This window comes from Mus caroli, unplaced genomic scaffold (assembly GCF_978045245.1).
Source record: "Mus caroli unplaced genomic scaffold, Mus_caroli_1 scaffold_1, whole genome shotgun sequence".
Classification (NCBI taxonomy): domain Eukaryota; kingdom Metazoa; phylum Chordata; class Mammalia; order Rodentia; family Muridae; genus Mus; species Mus caroli.
Genome location: NW_028227256.1, coordinates 152,017,632 through 152,038,097, shown reverse-complemented (window position 1 = coordinate 152,038,097; position 20,466 = coordinate 152,017,632). Strand labels below are relative to the sequence as shown.

General features: G+C 41.9%; 1 protein-coding gene across 1 annotated transcript in view; it reads left to right on the top strand.

Moving 5' to 3' along the window:
- Nucleotides 1-20,466, top strand: part of Cacna1e (calcium voltage-gated channel subunit alpha1 E) — a 485,686-nt gene that overhangs the window by 366,449 nt on the left and 98,771 nt on the right. The window contains exon 10 of the mRNA XM_085842043.1: nucleotides 18,262-18,377. Coding sequence (XP_085698169.1) covers nucleotides 18,262-18,377 — 116 coding nt within the window. The remainder of the gene's footprint in view (nucleotides 1-18,261; nucleotides 18,378-20,466) is intronic.

Sequence of the window (20,466 nt, the reverse complement as noted above, 5' to 3'; positions counted from 1 at the left end):
CCCTTAAAGAGGAAACACAAAAATCCCTTAAAGAATTACAGGAAAATACAATCAAACAGGCAAAGGAAATGAACAAAACCATCCAAGATCTAAAAATGGAAATAGAAAAAAAAAAAAAAAAAAAGAAGAAGTTACAAACGGAGTCAACCCTGGAGATAGAAAACCTAGGAAAGAGATCAGGGGTCATAGATGCAAATATCACCAACAGAATACAAGAGATAGAAGAAAGAATCTCAGGTGCAGAAGATACCTTAGAAAACATTGACACAACAGTCAAAGAAACTATAAAATGCAAAAAGCTCTTAACCCAAAATGTCCAGGAAATCTAAGACACAATGAGAAGACTAAACCTAAGGATAATAGGTAGAGAAGAGAGTGAAGATTCCCAACTTAAAGGGCCAGTCAATATCTTCAACAAAATTATAAATTAAAACTTCCCTAACCTAAAGAAAGAGTTGACCATGAACATACAAGAAGCCTTCAGAACTCTAAATAGACTGGACCAGAAAAGAAATCCCTCCTATTACATAATAATCAAAACACCAAATGCATTAAATAAAGAAAGATTATTAAAAGCAGTAAGGGAAAAAGGTCAAGTAACATATAAAGGCAGACCTATCAGAATTACACCAGACTTCTCACCAGAGACTATGAAAGATAGAAGATCCTGGGCAGATGTCATTACAGACTCCAAGAGAACATAAATGCCAGCCCAGACTACTATACCCAGCAAATCTCTCATTTACCATAGACAGAGAAAACAAGATATTCCATGACAAAACCAAATTTACACAGTATCTTTCCACAAATCCAGCCTTACAAAGGATAATAAATGGAAAACACCGAAACAAGGAGGGGAACTACTCCTTAGAAAAAGCAAGAAAGTAATTTTTCAACAAACCCAAAGGAAGATAGGCACACAAACATAATTCCACCTCTAACAACAAAGATAACATGGAGAAACAATCACTTTTCCTTAATATTTCTTAAAATCAACAGACTCAATTCCCCCCTCTGCCCCCCCCCCAAAAAAAGACATAGACTAACAGACTGGATATGTAAACAAGACCAAGCATTTTTCTGCATTCAGGAAACCCTCCTCAGTGTCAAACACAGACACTACCTCAGAGTAAAAGGTGGGAATACAATTTTCCAAGCAAATGGTCCCAAGAAACAAGCTGGAGTAGCCATTCTAATATCATATAAAACCAAAAGTTATCAAAAAGAATAAGGATACTTCATACTGGTTAAAGGAAAAATATACCAAGATGAACTCTCAATTTTGAACATGTATGCTCCAAATGCAAGGGCACCCACATTCATAAAAGAAACTTTACTAAAGCTCAAAGCACACATCGCACCCCACACAGTAATAGTGGGAGACGTTAACACCCACTCTCACCATGGACAGATCATAGAAACAGAAACTAAACAGAGACACACTGAAACTAACAGAAGTTATGAAACAAATGGATCTAACAGATATTTATAAAACATCCTATAGCCAAAGAATATACTTTTTTCTTAGCACCTCATGGTAGCTTCTCCAAAATTGAACATATAATTGGTCACAAAATAGGCCTCAACAGATACAAGAAGACTGAAATAATCCCATGTACCCTATCAGATCACCATGGACTACAGCTGGTCTTAAATTCCAACAAAAACAATGGAAAACACACACACACACACACACACATGGAAATTGAACAACACTCTACTCAATGATAACTTGATCAAGAAAGAAATAAAGAAAGAAATTAAAGACTTTTTAGAATTTAATGAAAAAGAAGACACATCATACCAAAACTTATTGGACACACAAAGAAAGCAGTGGTCAGTGGTAAGAGGAAAACTCATAGCTCTAAGCTCTAAGTGCAAAACAAACAAACAAATAAACAAACAAACAAACAAAAACAAAACAACCTGAGAAAGCTTACACAAGCAGCTTGACAGCATACCTGAAACTCTAGAACAAAAAGAAGCAAATGCCCCTAAGAGGAGGAGCACATGGCAGGAAATAATCAAACTTAGGGGTGAAATCAACCAAATAGAAACAAAAAGAACTATACAAAGAATCTACAAAACCAGGAGCTGGTTCTTTGAGAAAATCAACAAGATAGATAAATCCTTAGCTAGACTAAACAGAGGGCACAGAGACAGTATCCAAATTAATAAAATCAGAAATGAAACAAGAGATATAACAACAGAAACCATGGAAATTTAAAAAAACATCAGACCCTACAAAGTTTATACTCAACTAAATTGGAAAATCTGGATGAAATGGATAATTTTCTAGACACATAAAAGGTGCCAAAGTTAAAACAGGATCAGATAAACCATCTAAACAGTCCCATTACCCCTAAAGAAACAGAAGCAGTCATTAATGGTCTCCCAACCAGCAAAAGCCCAGAGCCAGATGGATTTAGTAGAGAATTCCTTCATACCTAAAAAAAAAAAAGACCTAATACTAATACTCTTCAATCTAGTCCACAAAATAGAAATAGAAGGTACACTACCCAATTCATTCCACGAAGCCACAATTACACTTCTACCTAAACCACACAAACACCAAACAAATAGAGAGAACTTCAGACCAATCTCCCTTATGAACATAAATGCAAAAATACTCAATAAAATTCTTGCCAATTGAATCCAAGAACACATTAAAATGGTCATTCACCACGATCAAGTGGGCTTCTTCCCAGGGATGCAGAGATGGTTCAATATATGGAAATCCATCAATGTTACTCAAACACAAAAACCACATGATTGTTTCATTTAGATACTGAAAAAGCATTTGACAAAATTCAGCATCCCTTCATTCTAAAAGTCTTGGAAATATCAGGAATTCAAGGCCCATAGCTAAACATAGTAAAAAAAAACAATATACAGCAATCCAGTAGCCAACATCAAACTGAATGGAGAGAAAGTTGAAGCAATCCCACTAAAATCGGGGACTAGACAGGCTGCCCACTCTCTCTCTACCTATTCAATGTAGTACTTGAAGTTCTATCCAGAGCAATTACACAACAAAAGGAGGTCAGAGGGATACAAATTAGAAAGGAAGAAGTCAAAATATCACTATTGGCAGATGATATGATAGTATACTTAAGTGACCCCAAAAATTCTACCAGAGAAGTCCTAAAGCTGATAAACAACTTCAGCAAAGTGCCTGGATATAAAATTAACTCAAGCAAATCAGTAGTCTTCCTATACTCAAAGGATAAACAAGCTGAGAAAGAAATTAGGGAAATGACACCCTTCACAATAGTCACAAATAATATTGCATACCTTGGTGTGACTCTAACCAAGCAAGTGAAAGATCTGTATGGCAAGAACTTCAAGTCTCTAAAGAAAGAAATAGAAGATCCCAAAAGATGGAAAGATCTATTCTTATGAATTGGCAGGATTAATATAGTAAAAATGGTCATCTTGCCGAAAGCAATCTACAGATTCAATGCAATCCCCATCAAAGTTCCAATCAATTCTTCATAGAGTTAGAAAGAGCAATTTGCAAATTCATTTGGAATAACAAATACCCAGGATAGCGAAAACTATTCTCGACAATAAAAGAACTGTGGGAATCACCATGCCTGACCTCAAGCTGTATTACAGAGCAATAGTGATAGAAACTGCATGGTATTAGTACAGAGACAGGCAGGAAGATCAATGGAATAGAATTGAAGACCCAGAAATGAACCCACACACATATGGTCACTTGATCTTTGACAAAGGAGCTAAAACCATCCAGTAGAAAAAAGACAGCATTTTTTAATTAGATATTTTCTTCATTTACATCTCAAATGCTATCCCCTTTCCTAGTTTCTTTGAAAGTTCCCTATACCCTCCCCCACCCCCAGCTCTGCACCCACTCCAGCTTCCTGACCCTGGCATTTTCCTGTACTAGGGCATATAATCTTCACATGACCAAGGGACTCTCCTCCCATTGATGGCCAACTAGGCCATTCTCTGCTACATATGCAACTAGAGACACAAGCTCTGGAGGATACAAAGTAGTTCATATTGTTGTTCCTCCTATAGGGTTGCAGACCCCTTTAGTTCCTGGGTACTTTCAATAGCTCCTTCATTGGCGGCCCTGTGTTCCATCCAATAGATGACTGTGAGCATCGACTTCTGTATTTGCCAAGCACTGGCATAGCCTCAAAAGAGATAGCTATATCAGGGTCCTGTCAGCAAAATCTTGCTGGCATATGCAACAGTGTCTGGGTTTGGTGGTTGTTTATGGGATGGATCCCTAGGTGGGGCAGTCTCTGGATGGTCCTTTCTTCTATCTCAGCTCTGAACTTTGTCTCTGTAACTCCTTCCATAGGTATTTTGCTCTCTATTCTAAGAAGGAATGAAGTATCCACACTTTGGTCTTCCTTCTTCTTGAGTTCCATGTGTTTTGCAAATTATATCTTGGGTATTCTAAGTTTTTTTAATATCCACTTATTAGTGAGTACATATCATATGTGTTCTTTTGTGATTAGGTTACCTCACTCAGGATGATATACTCCAGATCCATCCATTTGCCTAAGAATTTCATAAGTTCATTGCTTTTAATAGCTGAGTAGTACTCCATTGTGTAAACGTACTACATTTTCTGTGTTCATTCCTCTGTTGAAGGACATCTAGGTTCTTTTCAGCCTCTGGTTACTATAAATAAGGCTGCTTATGAACATAGTGGAGCATGTGTCCTTATTACAAATTGGAATATCTTCTGGGTATATGCCCAGGAGTGGTATAGCTGGGTCCTCAGGTGGTACTATGTCCAATTTTCTGAGGAACCACCAAACTGATTTTCAGAGTAGTTGTACCAGCTTACAATCCCACCAGCAATGGAGGAGTGTTCCTCTTTCTCCACATCCTCACCAGTATCTGCTGTCACCTGAGTTTTTTTATTTTAGCCATTCTGACTGGTGTGAGGTGGAATCTCAGGGTTGTTTTGATTTGAATTTCTCTGATGACTAAGAATGTGGAACATTTCTGTAAATGCTTCCGGGCCATTTGATGTTACACAGTTGAAAATTCTTTGTTTAGCTCTATACCCCATTTTTTGATAGGGTAATTTGTTTCTCTGGAGTCTAACTTCTTGAGTTCTTTGTATATATTGTATATTAGCCCTCTATTGGATGTAGGATTGATAATGATCATTTCCCAATCTGTTGGTTGCCTTTTTGTCCTATTGACAGTGTCTTTTACCTTACAGAAGCTTTGCAATTTTATGAGGTCCCATTTGTCTATTGTTGATCTTAAAGTATAAGCCATTGGTGTTCTGTTCAGGATTTTTTTCTCCTGTGCCCATGTGTTCAAGGCTCTTCCCCACTTTCTCCTCTATAAGTTTCAGCGTATCTGGTTTTATGTGGAGGTCCTTGATCCACTTGGACTTGAGCTTTGTACAAAAACTCCAAATAACCAAGATACAATTCACAGACCACACGAAGCTCCATAAGAAGAAAGACCAAACTGTAGGGGCTTCAGTCCTTCTTAGCAGGAGAAGAAAATACTCACAGGAGCAAATATGGAGATGAAATGTTGATCAGAGACTGAAGGAAAGGCCATTCAGAGACTGTCCCACCTGGGGATTCATCCCACATACAGTTACCAAACCCGGACACTATTGTGGATGCCAAGAAATGCATGCTGAAAGGAACCTGATATGGCTGTCTCCTGAGAGGCCCTGCCAGAGCCTTACAAATACAGAGGCGTATGTTCACAGCCAACCAGTGGACTAAGCACAGGGTCTCCAATAGAGGAGTTAGAGAAAGGACTGAAGGAGTTGAAGGGGTTTGTAACCCCATAGGAGGAACAACAATATCAACCAACCAGACCCCCTAGAACTCCCAGGGACTAAGCCATAAACAAAGGAGTACACGTGGCTCCAGCTGCATATGTAGCAGAGGATGGCCTTGTTGGGCATCAATGGGAGGTGAGGTCCTTGGTCTTATAAAGGCTCAATAGATGCCCCAGTGTAGGCGAATCAAGGACAGGGAGGTGGGAGTGGGTGGGTGGGTGGAGGAACACCTTCATAGAAGCAGGGGGAGGGAGGATGTGATAGGATATTTCTGGTAGGGAGGGAAACCAGGAAAAGGGATAACATTTGAAATGTAAATAAAGAAAATATCCAATTTTTAAAAAAAAGATGGGAAGCTAAGGGAAGAACCTTAAATTATAATGTTTTATATTTGTTTTGTATTAAAAGTTACCTCTTCTCTTTCTTCTGTGATGGTAATAGGAGATTGTTTTTGGAGTATAAACAGGAAGTCAGTTAGGGAGCTTATTGGATGGACACTACTGTAGGTGGGAAGCATCCAGGCAAGAATAACAAGTAGGGTTAGGCTGATGGCAGTGTTGTTGAAGAGAATTTGCAAGAACTACAAATCAGTAATGGATTGGATTGAGATAGACATAAGAAATAGGCAGGAACAACTCTAGTGTGAGTTAAAAGACATTAAAAGAGAAACTAAGAGGTTCAAATTTCATATTGGACTCTTTACATTTTAAAGTATTGATCTTCAAATACCTAATATCAGGTACACAATAATGTGTACCAAGGAAAAAGTGAGGACTACTGCCCCTATCCTCAGTTTTTAGCATCAGAGGCTTGTCAGTGAGTAAGCAGACAAACTCAAAGAGTGGAGGTGGCTGAAGCCCCACAGCTCCTGGTGCAGGTTGTGTGACTTGAAGTCCAGGTGCTAAGCCTGTTAGAAAAATGGGACAAAGTATGAGGGGGGGGGCGGTTCTAACATACCTTGAGCATCAGAATGAATGGATGTAGATACTGTACACACCATTCCCTCCCCACCTGAGTGTTTACATTCAAGACAGAAGCAAGAGGTCTGCCTATACCAGGTCCCTAAACTCTTTCTTCCTCCCTCAGCCTCCCTTGTATTTCCACCATCCCTTTTCCCATTAGCTTTGAACCTTCTCTGTATTCTACTGGCCTAATCTAAAGCTCATGGTGGTGCTTGTTTTCACAAGCAAGAGTTTTTGACAATGAGCTATGACATTTGACCTTTTCGAAAGGGCTCTTATGAAATTATCTGAGGAGGTAGATCAGTGGATTCTGAGAAGCATAATGCTCATTACAAAGAAAACAAATATATATACTCACAGATTGGTGGGTGTGTACTGGCCAACCTGGGAATAGTTCTCACTTACCCCTTTGAGCACAGCAGCACAGCTTCCTCCTCCTCCCCCTCCTCCTCCTCCACCTCTTCCTCCTCCTCCTCCTCCACCTCTTCCTCCTTCTCTGCACCTCCTCAATTTTTGGGGAGGGAGCCACTTGCTATGCTGCCTCAGAGGAGAGCAAAATGTGTCTCTTAAAAGAACACAGCCATTTGTTCTCTGTCAGGATGCCTCTTTCATACTGTAATTAGAGTGCTGTGGGGGGTGTGAGTGGGGGAGAAAGAAGAATATGAAATGCTCCTACTTCCCTGTGGCTTATTCTTCCTGCACCACAGGGTTTTGAACCCAGTGAAATATTGTGACTGAAACATACACTATTATATGCGTACACAGAGAGAGGAAGCGACAAGTGCGCCTTTGAGTTCATGCCTTGATAGTATCTATGTGCCAAACTGAGGTGGCACAGACTGGTGGGTAATTACACAGAGTGAGAGAGCTGAATTCTGCTCTGTAGCTCTTGTCTTTCACCGTTTCCTAGCTCTTGCAACACTCCAGAGCCTTTATTGTCCTTTCCTAAAAGGTTTTGTTTGTATGGATATTTGTTTAGTTTTTGCAAGGCTTGGGATTGAACTCAGGACCTCATACATGCTAGCTAAGCAAGCGCTACATACTGAGCTGTGCCGTGCTCTGCATTGAAAGGTTTTAAAGACAACCATGTGAGAACTGTCAATTGTCACTGCCCATAGTACATGCTCTTCCATGATCATCCAGCTAATGTAAAGGAACAGAGAAATTTGTGGAACAAACAGTGCGACATTCAAGAATATTTGCAGTGTTTGTTTTGTTTTCAGTTTTATTTGTGGCGGTAGTAACAGTGGGTTTTGTTCAGCTGAAAATTGTTAGCATCTTTCTAGCATATGCCAGCAGAGGAGAAGGTGGTGGAGAAGCCATCCTGGCTCTGATCAATCCACAGGAATGATCTTTGCAGTACTGGACACATCTTGTGTAAATAACAGAGCAATGGTGCTATCGGTTCTTCTGTTCCTTAATATAAATGTGTTATGAAATCCAGCTGAGTTGCATGCAGAGATGAACCCCTGATCTTCCTCTACTCCAAACCCTGCTTTACCCAATGCCCTTCCCACTTTGGTAAATTTCACTTCTTCCTTCTTGGCCACTAAAATCCTCAGGGTGGTCCTTGATTACCCTCTGTATCAAAGAGAGGTCAGTGTGTCCTCTTAGCCCTACCTTCAGATTATATCCAGAACTTGATTATTTCTCAATAGTCACACTCTGTCCAAGGCCAAGGTCAATTGAATATGTTCTAGAAGGCTTTGCTGATTCTGTCTCTAAGTCCCCTCCATTCTCTCCTCAACAGGACAGCCTGAGACAGTCTTAGCAAACTTCAATCAAATCTTGTAATTACTCTGCTACATCCCAAGTGATGGTGTCCTAGTTGTACTGTGAAGAATCGATTCTTCCCCCCCCCCTCCATCTAGCCTCACACGTTCTTACCTCACCACATTCATCTTCCACTGATTCAGTCCTCTCTGTCCATATTGCTTTGCTTCTTTCATTCCATGCCTCTGCTCAGAATGTTCCCTGTGCTCCAATGCTGTGCCCTTGCTGCCACCTCCCATGTCTCCCTGGCATGCCTCTCCTGAGATATATCTGCATGAGTCCCTCCTTTGTATACCTTTTGCCCTTCCCATGTATACTCATTGAGGCCTTTACTGGTCATTTAACCACGAAGTCTGCCCTTCCCTCCAGACCTACTGTATTTTGTCTGTCTTCTGTTCTCTTGAGCATGGGTCAGTATACTCCAGGCTGCATATTATTCTCATCTCCTCTGCCTTTGCCTTGCATGGGAATGTAACCTGTCTGAGGATAAATATTTGCATATAAATGATTAATGTTGAATATTATCATATGTAGGTTACTTTTGCTTCAGTGTGACAAAAACACCTGTCAGAAACCATTTAAATGGGAGGGGCAGGGGGATTCACTTTGGTTCCTGTTTTCAGAAGTTCTGGTTCATCACAGTATTTAATGTCCATTAGAATTTGTCAGTTATATCCTTTCAGACCAGAAAGCAGAGAAAGAATGATAGGATTCTGCTAGGTTTCTTCTTTTCTCTTCTTCAATTCATCTGTAGCCCGAGTCCAGGGAACAGTGCCACCCACATTCAAGGTGGATGTTTGTCCCTCAGTTAATTCTCTACAGAAACAGTCTCACAGACATGCTTGGTATGTGCCATGCCATCTTCTAGACTGTTCTCAATGTGTTCAAGTAGATAATGAAGATTAACCATTACAATCATATTCGGAAACAATGCCTAGGATATGGCAGGCACTTGGAAATTGTGTTTTGGAGATGGGATGGATGGATGAAGAGGAGAATCTTGGGAATAAATTATCTCTATTATGCTATACTCTCAGAAATGGCATTAGTACTTACAAAAGACAGAGTAAATTCTATGTGCTAGCTATCAGACTGGATTTCTTGTTCTTGTTATTTAGTCCCCATAATGACCATTTAAGATGGCTGCAGTGTTTATTCTGAGTTTACAAATGCAGAACCAGATTTAAGAGATTTCTTCAGTTTATCTGTGGTAGAGCTGAGATCCAAACCAAAGTGTGTCCAGCATCAGAGTCTTTCATCACTGTACTTCAACACTACCGGACATCAACTTTTAGATTAAAGAGCAAAACAGGAAACAAATTTCCACTCATTCATTATCCCCACTTCATGTGAATAGCCTGGTCTTCTTTCCCTATATCTACAAAATGAAAAGAGTTCAGTATTAGAAGGTAAAGCAAAAAATGTTATCCTTTCTTTGCGTTCCTATGGCATCTGCCTCTTTGAATCGCCATGATTAAAAGGCTATGATAGCGTGGAACTTGGAGCTTGGCAAGCTAAACAAATGCACAGGTCAGCTTCCATGTGTTGTAAACTATGGGCTGACAAGCCAGTGGTCCTCTCTTTGCTTTAGCTTTTCTGGATATGAAAGTTGGGCTAGGGCAGATAATTTTTTAGGTTGTGGCTGTAAGATATCCTGATCTGAGAGATCTGTGGTCTTTCCTTTATTGCTGTGGATATAGAGCGGAGGAGCAGAGGCTGGAGATTTCATTTCATAGGATGCCATTTATTTGCCATAACCAATTTGAAGAAGAATCTCTGCTCTTAGGAGGCCCCCACTAAAGTGCCTAGTTTGGAGTGTGGATAACACTGCGTGTCTGAGCATTTGCATCGGAACACTCACCCTGCTTATGAGAGTCAACAATGGATGGGATCTTGAAGGCCAGGTTCTGTTTTAGCCATCTTTTATTGACAACCTAAGTCTCCTTAAATCCTTCCTGGAACAAGTCAAGGGCCAAGACATAAATAACTGTAATGTTACTGAACTGTGTGACCTTCAGCAAAGTGTTTGCCTGCTCTGGGGCTGTGTTTGCTTCTCTGGAAAGTGGGAGGAAAAGTTCCCCAGGTTCATAACATTGAACACTGAAAACAAGACGGTGCTCAGTCTTGCCCTGGATCACCCCAGTCTCCTTTCCAACAGAACCACAGTGAAAGCAAGAGCTCCCACACAGCCGCTGACTTCGCTGATTTCTGTGTTTGTTTCAGAATATTTAAGCCCGACAGTGTTTTTTTCTTGGTACCTAACCTAAATCCCTCCTTCCAGAAGCAAGGATCATAGAAGAATATTGGCAAGGTTCCCTTGTGGGTAGCAAAGCCTTCTGAAATGATGAACTCTGAAGATGGATAGGAGTGTGATTGTGTGGCATTTGTGTGCACTGTAAAGTCCCTCCCCTTCCTCCCACCCCCTCCCCCCTGCCACGCATATACTTCAGAGTGCTGGTGGTGTGAGCATGTGTATCTATGCCAATGTGTGTGTGATGAAGCATGCAAGTGTGTACAGGAGTGTGGGTAAACAGATCTTTGAGTCATACAGGCCAGTCCATCCTGGCAGGCTTTGTCTTCCTTTCTGGTTGCCATGACAGCAGCAAGAGCCTCTGCATCAGTAAACAAAGCTCCCTGGATGCGCTGAATCAGGAGCAGTGCTCTGGAACTAGGGGATAAGCCAAGAGCTGGTAGTCTTTCCCCAGAGGGTTTTACAGCAGTTCTTCCTAAATATTTTGTCAGTAGATGAGCCAAGCAACTCCCTTCCGTTTATGTTGGGGTAGGAGGTAAGGCAGCATGGCCCAGAGGTCCTTAGGATTCAGCAAACAAGATGATACATCCCAGATTTGTGCTTGACCAAAGCCCCTCTTGTCATTACCTCATGGGCTAACACCAGCTACAGAGATCAACTGCGATGTGAATTATCTGTGACAACAGCTCCTTTATAGCTTGATAAATTCACAAAGTAGAAATCAATTTTCATATTAATATAAGCATGATTTGGAAGTGAAATCTGCCTTCTCTCCTTTTATCCCTCTAGGCATATATGATACATGCTTGGGGCATCCTTCCTTTGAAATTATTCATGTGATATTTCTACTTTCTACTTTATTTTATTGTGAAAATATAGAATTGGCTGCATATAGGAGTTGATTTTAACAATTTATGGCTCCCGTGGAAACTACTGGAAAACAAAAGCAGCCACAAATATAAATCCAATAACAAAAATGAAATAAGCCCTCTACCACAGTATTCAAAAACCAGGCTTCTTACATCCAATAACTGAAATTTAGGAACGTGAACTTAGCATACACATGCAGAGACCAAAATGGAGAGTCAGCCAGACCCAACTCCAGCTCACCTTCTTTCAGGATTCTGTGTCTTGAGGGGACCTGTAAGTGATCCTCACAGGGGATCAGAATGGGAAGAGGGGCAACCCCATACTATGAGTGGCAAGAGTAAAAAAAGGCCAGTGAAGGCCAATTCAGGTGTGTTTGTGATTGTCCTAACTCTTTACAAGTCACTGTTCCTAGTGAAGACTTGTTCTAGCTTGTGCTTGGGAACACAGAGTTTTAATGAGATAGTCTCTCGATGGAAAAGTCCTCACCAATTAGCCTAGACCAGCGGTTCTCAACTTTCCTAATGCTATGACACTTTAATACAGTTCCTCATGTTGTGGTGACCCTCAACCATAAAATTATATTTGTTGCTACTTCATAGCTGTAATTTTGTTACTGGCGTGAATCATAATGTAAATATCTGATATGTGACTCGGGTGAAAGGGTTGTTTGATCCTCAAAGGGCTCACGACCCATAGGTTGAGAACCACTGGTCTAGACTGACTGGCTAGTAACTCCCAAGAACCCTTCTTTTTACTGGGGTTAGAAGTATGTGCCATTGCACCCAGCTATTCTGTTTGTTTTACTTTGGTATTATTATTATTATTATTAGTGGTAGTGGTGGTGGTGGTGGTGGTGGTGGTTCTGTAGTTTGGATTCAGATCCTCATGCTTGCAAGTCGACACTAAGTCCCCAGCCCTTTGGGTTTCCTTCTAATGTCAGCTCTGACTGATGAGGAGACAGAGAAGTTCCCTCCCTGTTCATTAGCAGCAGATGCTGCCTGGATGCTTTGCTCTGAGAATAGAGCTGGGGGTGCTTCTGCTGCCTCACATGCTCATTTATTTTTGTTCTGGTTTGGAATTCCAAAGACTAGACACAACACATGGGCACTCCTTTACACCATGGATGTAGAAATAGAGGATGGAACTGATTATATACATTCGCATCTTAAACCCAGACATATGTCAGGCCATCCTTCTACTATATGCCAGAACTCTCCTTTTAAAGTTCAGTTGTTTTATCTATAGAAACTGGACATCATGAGATATTCAAAGGGCCACTCTTTGAGGTTACCAAATTCCGCAGGAAATTTAGTGACAGGATCTGGTCTCTAAATAAGGTCAAGGTCATGTGTTCTGACTTTGTAACAGCATTATTTGTGTAATTCCTTGAATTCTTATACAGAGGAAACAATACTTAGATTCTTATGGGAAAGGACCACAAAAAGAACATGCTGGCCTTTCTCAGGCCTAGCCACCTAAATGCTTAGGGTCTGATGGACATGTACAATTTAAGGATAGAATGGCTACTTATTTCTGGCAAATAGTGGAGATAATATTATTTACCCCTTTCCCTTGTAAATTCAATATGAATACATGGTAACCACGGCCTGAACACAGGATGGCAAATATAACAGCAGTTTGACTACTGCTGTGAATTATTTTCTAGGTCTTTTATTAATCCAACATAGGAATTAACTTCTGTTCTGTTGTCTCAAATAAAAAGCTCACTAAAAACAAAACAAACTAACGAAACTGTTCTCATATTCCTGCATTCCTCAAATTTGAGCTAAAACAAAAATCCAGTCTGTAGATTTTAATCATTGACTTCTCACAGCAAGGGAAGAGAGGAGACAGCTTAGGCACTGTGAGAACTGTAACTAACCTGAAATTGGAAGGTGCCACTTTGAATTCCAACTCTTTCTCTACGTGATCTTGGGCAAATGGCCTTTCTACACCTTTCAGGGTTTTGTTTATCAGGGTTGTTTGTTTGTTTTACAAATATAACACCCAGAAATGATCTTTAAACAAAATATATAAGTGTATTATATAAACATTAACTGCAATATTTTATTTTTATACTTTATGGAATCTAATTAAAGAGGTGTGTTAAAATTCTCAGCTTCTGTTCATATGTGATGCCATGAAAGCTTTGCCTGGCCTCATGGAGTCTACAGACTAGCAGGCATGCAAATGTGAGTAAATAACTTTTGGCACAAAAGTTTGTTCTCTTTTCTAAAAGTATTTTTATGTAGATATTTTGAAATGTAGTTCTGCTTCAATGATTATGAGTTTTTAAATTTTTTCTCTGTGCACACATGTCATCTGTTCTTGTACCCATGCATGTATGTGAGCGCTGGTGCACATGTAAGTCATGAAGAAGTCAGAGGACAACTTCAGTGTCTGTCTCAGAGAGAAGATGACAGCAAAGAAGAAGGTGGGAAGAGTCAGGAAATACACAGCTGCCAATGGGCAAACAGAACAGAGTTAAAGCCACTTGATAACTGAACTGCCTTCCCTTTCCTCAGTGCTGCAGCAGCCAGGGAGGGTGGCGATGGGTGTGCATCTTTAAAAAACAAATAAACAAACAAACAAGCAAGCAAACAAGCAAAGGCTTGGTCCTATTTGTGTGGCTCTGGGCCAATAAGATCCATCCAGGAAACTAGGTAGAAGGGAACCAGACCTAAACTGCAGAGAAAAGGGAAGCCAGCCAGAGAAACAAAGGACCCAGAAACTTTCAAAACATAGAGAGGCCAGACAGGGACTTGCTGGCTAAGCCTGCCCCTGATCAAACCGCACCATGAATAATAGAGGCGAAAAGAAGGTGACACGGGATGTGCTGTATATATTAATTCTACAGAAACTGTAGTTCAAAAACAAAAACAAACAAACAAACAGAAAATAAACAAACAAACAAACCCGGCATCCATGTTCTAGGATTCCAGCAATGTCCCTGGCTCCCTCAAGCTGGTACAGTGATGAAATTCTCCCTTACTGAAACTTTTATGACCCAAGGCAGAGGAGTCACCTGCTTACTGATGAGCACATTCGATGCTTTACATTGTTGAACATATCCTGTGTGTGAGGCTTCTTCTAATATGGGAGGATGAATAAAATGGATAACATCTTAACAAAATCTTCCTCTTGTTGGGCATGTGGTCACATGCCTGTGTTTCCCACCCTTGAGGAGCAGAAAAGGGTGGATCAGGAATTCAAGGCTAGCCTTCACTATATTAGTGAGTTCAAAGCCAGCCCGGGCCATAGTAAGTGGGTCCAACACAGAATAGAAAGAGATTTTGAATATCTGAGTTATGGTTCCTCTCTGTGCTTCTCTAGTCTTGGATCCTTGCCATTTCAAGGAGCCACTTGACACACTTCAGAATTAGTTTTCTGAGTCAGATACTGGAAACACTTGTACTGCTTACCCTAGATGCTCAGGGATTTCCCCGTTCCTCTGGTTAGATCCTACTGAGAATCTCCTTTGTAGTAAAATATTAAAAAAAAAAATCTACCTCGGGTTGAATTTTTCCCAGGCCAGCTCCCAGAGCTAGTTGGAAGTTTAAGACATGAGCATATATGATGCTATGAAATGGAAGGAGATGCTGATGGGTTATGCACAATTAAGCAGCACACCACTGAATAACTGGGGCTCTGTGTGCAGCCAGGCATGAGTTCTTCTATCCTCTCCATGTCATACTTAGAACATAACTTTTAAATTTTAAGTTAAGAATCAAAGAACCAATGGTAAGAACATTGGTGTGTATTGATGCTATGAAATACCCAGGCCACTGTTACTTCTTAATGAATGAAATCTAGAAAAGAAGGAAGCATCCCATGCCATGAGTTCCACTACCCAGACCCTCAGCATCTCTGGCCACTCTCCAGGTTCACCTTTTCCTTCTCTTCCTCCACAGTACCATCAGGAACTTACTGCATCTTCAGTCAAGCACATGCCTTGTCCTCGCATCCTCAACTTGACCACAACCATTGCACGTGGATCCTATGCCCAAGGAAACCAGTTCAGTGTAGACAGGAAAGCTAAGCAAAGCAGGCATCTTTCTGTATCATGTTAGACCAGTGTCCCTGCTCCCTCTGCTGCAACAAGGTTACATCCCTCAGTCCCTGGCTCATTTCTCCCCTGGACTTTAGGGAACATCTGACAGGATCCTTTCTAGCTGGATATGGTTCTTTATTTATGAGTATTACCTTGAGTACAGCTTCCAACTGTACTCCCGTGAGACTATAGTAGCAAAGGGTAGCTGGCCTGGAAGGGTAGTTGTAGAATGCAGTTTATGCTACCCTGTTTTAAGCTCTGACTGGACCATGCTACTAGCCCCACTCAGGTTCCCTTAGACCTGCAGATGAAGCTTGCACGCGCACACACACACACACACACACACACACACACACACACACACACACACTAGCTTACTGCTCAATGGTTGGGCTCTTCTAAGCCTTCTTTGGCCATCACACCTTTCTTTTCACTCCCAGCTCAGTACCCTAAATCTGCCCTCAGCTTCAGTTGCTCAATTACCTTTAATCCCAGCTCAACACCATAAATCTACCTTCAGCTTAGTTATGTTTCCTTTTTAAAATTAGGTATTTTCTTTATTTACATTTCAAAAGTTATCCCCTTTCCTCCTTTTCCCTCCAAAAACCCTCTATCCCATCCCCCCCCCCCCCCCGCTCATCAACCCCCCTCCCCCCTCCTGCTTCCTGGCCCTGGCATTCCCCTACAATGGGGCATCAAGCCTTCACAGGACCAAGGGTCTCTCCTCCCATTGATGTCCGACAAGGCCATCCTCTGCTACATATGCGGCTGGAGCCATGGGTCCCTCCATATGTACTCTTTGGTTGGTGGCTTAGTCCCTGGGAATTCTAGGAGTACTGGTTGGTTCATATTGTTGTTCCTACTATAAGGCTGCAAACCCCTTCAGTTCCTTGGATCCTTTCTCTAGCTCCTCCATTGGGGACCCTGTACTCAATCCAGTTGGCTGAGAGCATCCACCTCTGTATTTGTCAAGCACTGGCAAAGCCTCTCAGGAGACAGCTATATCAGGCTCCTGTCAGCACCTCCCACCTGCTATGCCAGGCCCAGTCAGGGAAGTGGCCAATGGCCACCCCACCCTAGATCTCACCTAACTAGTGGCTTTTTCTCCCTCCAAAGCATGACGAATCTCTTTCTCCTCTTTCGAGTCTGCTAGTCTGTCTTCAGGGAAAACTGGAATTCCTACCTATTCCATCCAGCTCATTGGCTGCTAGCATCTTTATTGATCAATCAAGAACCAATTGGGGAACAAGACTTTCAGTGTTCACATGCAGATTCCCTATCAAAACATCAGAACCACTTCCTTACAGGTAGTGACTAGGAAAGGATTGGTAGTGATAGTTTCTGGGGAAACTCAATAGCAGGTGATTGGTTATTCCCCATCTGATAACCCATTGGATATGCTCTTCTTCTCTTTTTTACTTACCAAGGAACTCTGGTATCATTTTTCTACCTCTCTTTCCTCTTTTCCTCCATCTCTTTCTTCTCTTCATGTTCCTTCTGCTCTGGAGCATAAGACCATGTGGGGTTTTGTGTATACATGCATATGGAAGTTAGATATAAAGAGATAAACCTTGCGTATCAGGACTCAGGCTGTACTAAATTGTTTGAGGCAGGACCAACATTAATCTTGAGTTAGACCAGTTGACCAGTGAGGTCTAAGGAACCACCTGTCCCTCTCTGTATTTTCCCCAGTGCTGGCGTTACAAGTGCATGTCACCATGCCTGGCTTTTTAACATGAGTTCTTGGGTTGGTCAAGCTAAGGGCCTCATACTTGTGTGTCAAGTATTTTGCTAACTGAACTGTCTCCCAAACTCCAAGATTTAATCTCTTTCCTATGCCATAGAACAGCTTTGTTCCTCTACCTGTCTCTGGGCTCTTCCTTCCTCTTGCCCTTCACTTCAACTTTCCCTCAAACCTCTGCCTCATTCACCTTCCCATGAGCTAGGTCCTAGCCCATCTTTCTTCCTTTCTTATTTAATGGACATCAGACACCAGCTGCCCTCTAGTCCTTAACAATATGAGGGGTACTGACTTTCAGCGGCATGCCCTACTGAACACCACAATATACTGGACACTGCGCCAGCTCAGTTTCAATGATCTGAGTTTGCAAATTACTTCTCTAAGTCTTTATTGCCTCCTCTGTCCAGTGGGGATGTTAACAGTATTTTATGAGAGCATTGTGAGGATTAGATGGGTTTGTGGGCTTGAAAACCCTCATATAGGACTGGCACACACTTGTTAGTGAATGTAACTCAATCACTTATGGAAAACATAAGAGCAGTGGCTTTGAGAGGGTTAAGGATTCCATTGTGGCTGAAGACATAGAAACTACCACATGGCTGGAAAAGATCTTTTCAGTTTAGAGAACAGGGCAAGGATCAGGAGGCCTCCTGCCTGTGGTTGAATAAAGCTCACTTCTGTAGAACACTAGAGGGAGATCATCTTGCAGAAAGTAGAAATGAAGTGAACAGAGGCGTCTACTCACTCTTGCTCCACTCTTTCTCTTCATCATTGTGGTGTTATGAAAATTCAAGGGACTGTCCTTGTTGTCCACAGGGAATTTGCCAAAGAAAGAGAGAGAGTGGAGAACCGAAGAGCATTCATGAAGCTCCGGCGCCAGCAACAGATTGAGCGAGAATTGAATGGCTACCGTGCCTGGATAGACAAAGCAGGTAAGGTTTAGGATGAGTGGACCACGCATGCATAGTCAACTAACCCTGCCTAGTGTTAAGTCTTTTAAGACTCCCTCCCTACGGGCAACCTAGACCAGAGCAGAGAGTAACAGTGAGCACTCTGTGAGTGTTTAGGCTCCTCTTCTGTTTCAAGGTCTTCTAGAGTCTAGCTCTCCCCCCTTTTAACTAATCACCTTCCACAAAAAGGGAGCATTATCAAACTGAGCTTAGGAAAAGAATACAAAAACCAGTGCTGAGGGGGAAAAAAAAGACAGCCTGGTGATATTTTATATTTGTGTCACCCAGTGACTGATAATCCATGCATTCAGTAAATCTAGATTGAGTGCCTACTTTGTGCCAGGGACTCAGAGTAGAGGGTTGAGCCAAACAGACCATCATGACTCCAAAGTTTATGTCTCCTAGAACTGATTCTTCTCCAGTTGGGAAAGAAGCAATAAACAGAATAATTAATAACTCACAAGAAAGTGGTACATACAGTGGGAAAACAGATCAAGCAAGGTGAGGCTGTGCTACAGCCTTCACAAAAAAAAAAAAAGAAAGAAAGAAAAGAAACTTGGAGGAGGTGAGGGATTGACCATGGAAAGATCTGGAGAGGAGAATCACAGGGCCCAATCAGATTTAAGGGAGTGGCTACTGATGCCCCAGTAACAAAGGAGATAAGAACATGGTAAGAGTGGAGGGGGTAGCAGGAAGGCAGTCATAGACCAGTCACAGCAGTTACACGTGTGACCTGATAGGTCACTTGACTTTCTAGTAAGCAGAGGTGACCTGCTTTGAGATTTTAAAGGATCATATGTTTGCTGTACTTGAATTAGACCCTAGAGACCAAGGCCAGAGGCAGCGAAGAGATGGGCACTTAGCTGTCCAGGCAAGAGACAGGAAGAAGGACAAGCATTCACTGGTACCTGAGTTATCGTCACTGCTCACTCATGGGAAGAATTTGGACCCAGCTCTAGGGATGGGTCCAGACCTGCCACAAAGGCATTAATACAGAGCCACCAGATCCAAGGTGGCTCGGGTGCTTATGAGAAGCATCAGTCACCAACTGTCTGACAATAACTGAAGCATTTGCTTTCCTTATTATTTTAAAGATTGGATTGCATTGGTGTTATATATCTTCGTTTTCCTCCAGAGCAAAGAGTAATTTTTTTAATAATAATAATAAAAAAATTCACCTGGCAGTCAGCATCTTACTCTATTCCTAGTAGAAAGCCAACTACAAATGGGAAGTCACAAGGGAACAATAGGGACCTTGATTTGATGCTTCATTCTGCAAGTCGGATTCTTCCGTGAGAACTTGCAATGACGCAGTTACACTTCGTGGGCTGCCAACACTCCAAAGCCCTCTTTAAGCTCAGGAGTCAACTCTTGATTATCTACAAGGGCAGAGAGGGGATATGTATGTATAAAAGCCAGACATATACTCCCTGTTTTGAATATCCACATTTCTTTGTCATCCCTGAAGGCAGGAACTAGGCATTTTGATTGTGTGTGCATTTCACCACTTTCTTCTCCAGCCTACTGAGTAAGGGTGAGGGGGATATAAATCTCACCTCCCTCTTCCCAGAATGGCAAGTCCGCCTTACCTTGGGAAGGCAAGCAGATTTGCCTCCAGGACAGTCAGGCAGCTTGAAGTTTCCAACTGTCCTTGGCGTCTTCAGTAGTGGAGCCATCTGACAAACTGCTGAGTGAACTGGCAGAAAACCCAGGAAAGACTTCTCCGAAGCCTGACCATGACCCTACCCAGGGTCAGGTGCCATGGAGTGTGGCTCCTCTTGCAGTATGCTTTCCTGGTCCTTGCAAAATTCCAACCTTTCCCTTTTTTCCAGTTAGCAAAGGCAGCCTTCGTCCCCCTCCTAAGAAAAAGAAGCACGGCAACATCAAACCGTGCTTCCTGGCCCTCCCCTTTACAAGTGGAGCGTGAGCGAGTCAGACATATGGGTAACATTTCCCTGGAAAGACACTCAAGTTCGAAAGCGAACTTGGCAAAAGGCATTGGTGGGGGAAGGGTGGTTTTAGCACATCTAGAACCCTTCAAGTGCTTCTCAGAAATCCTCAGCAGCCCTCC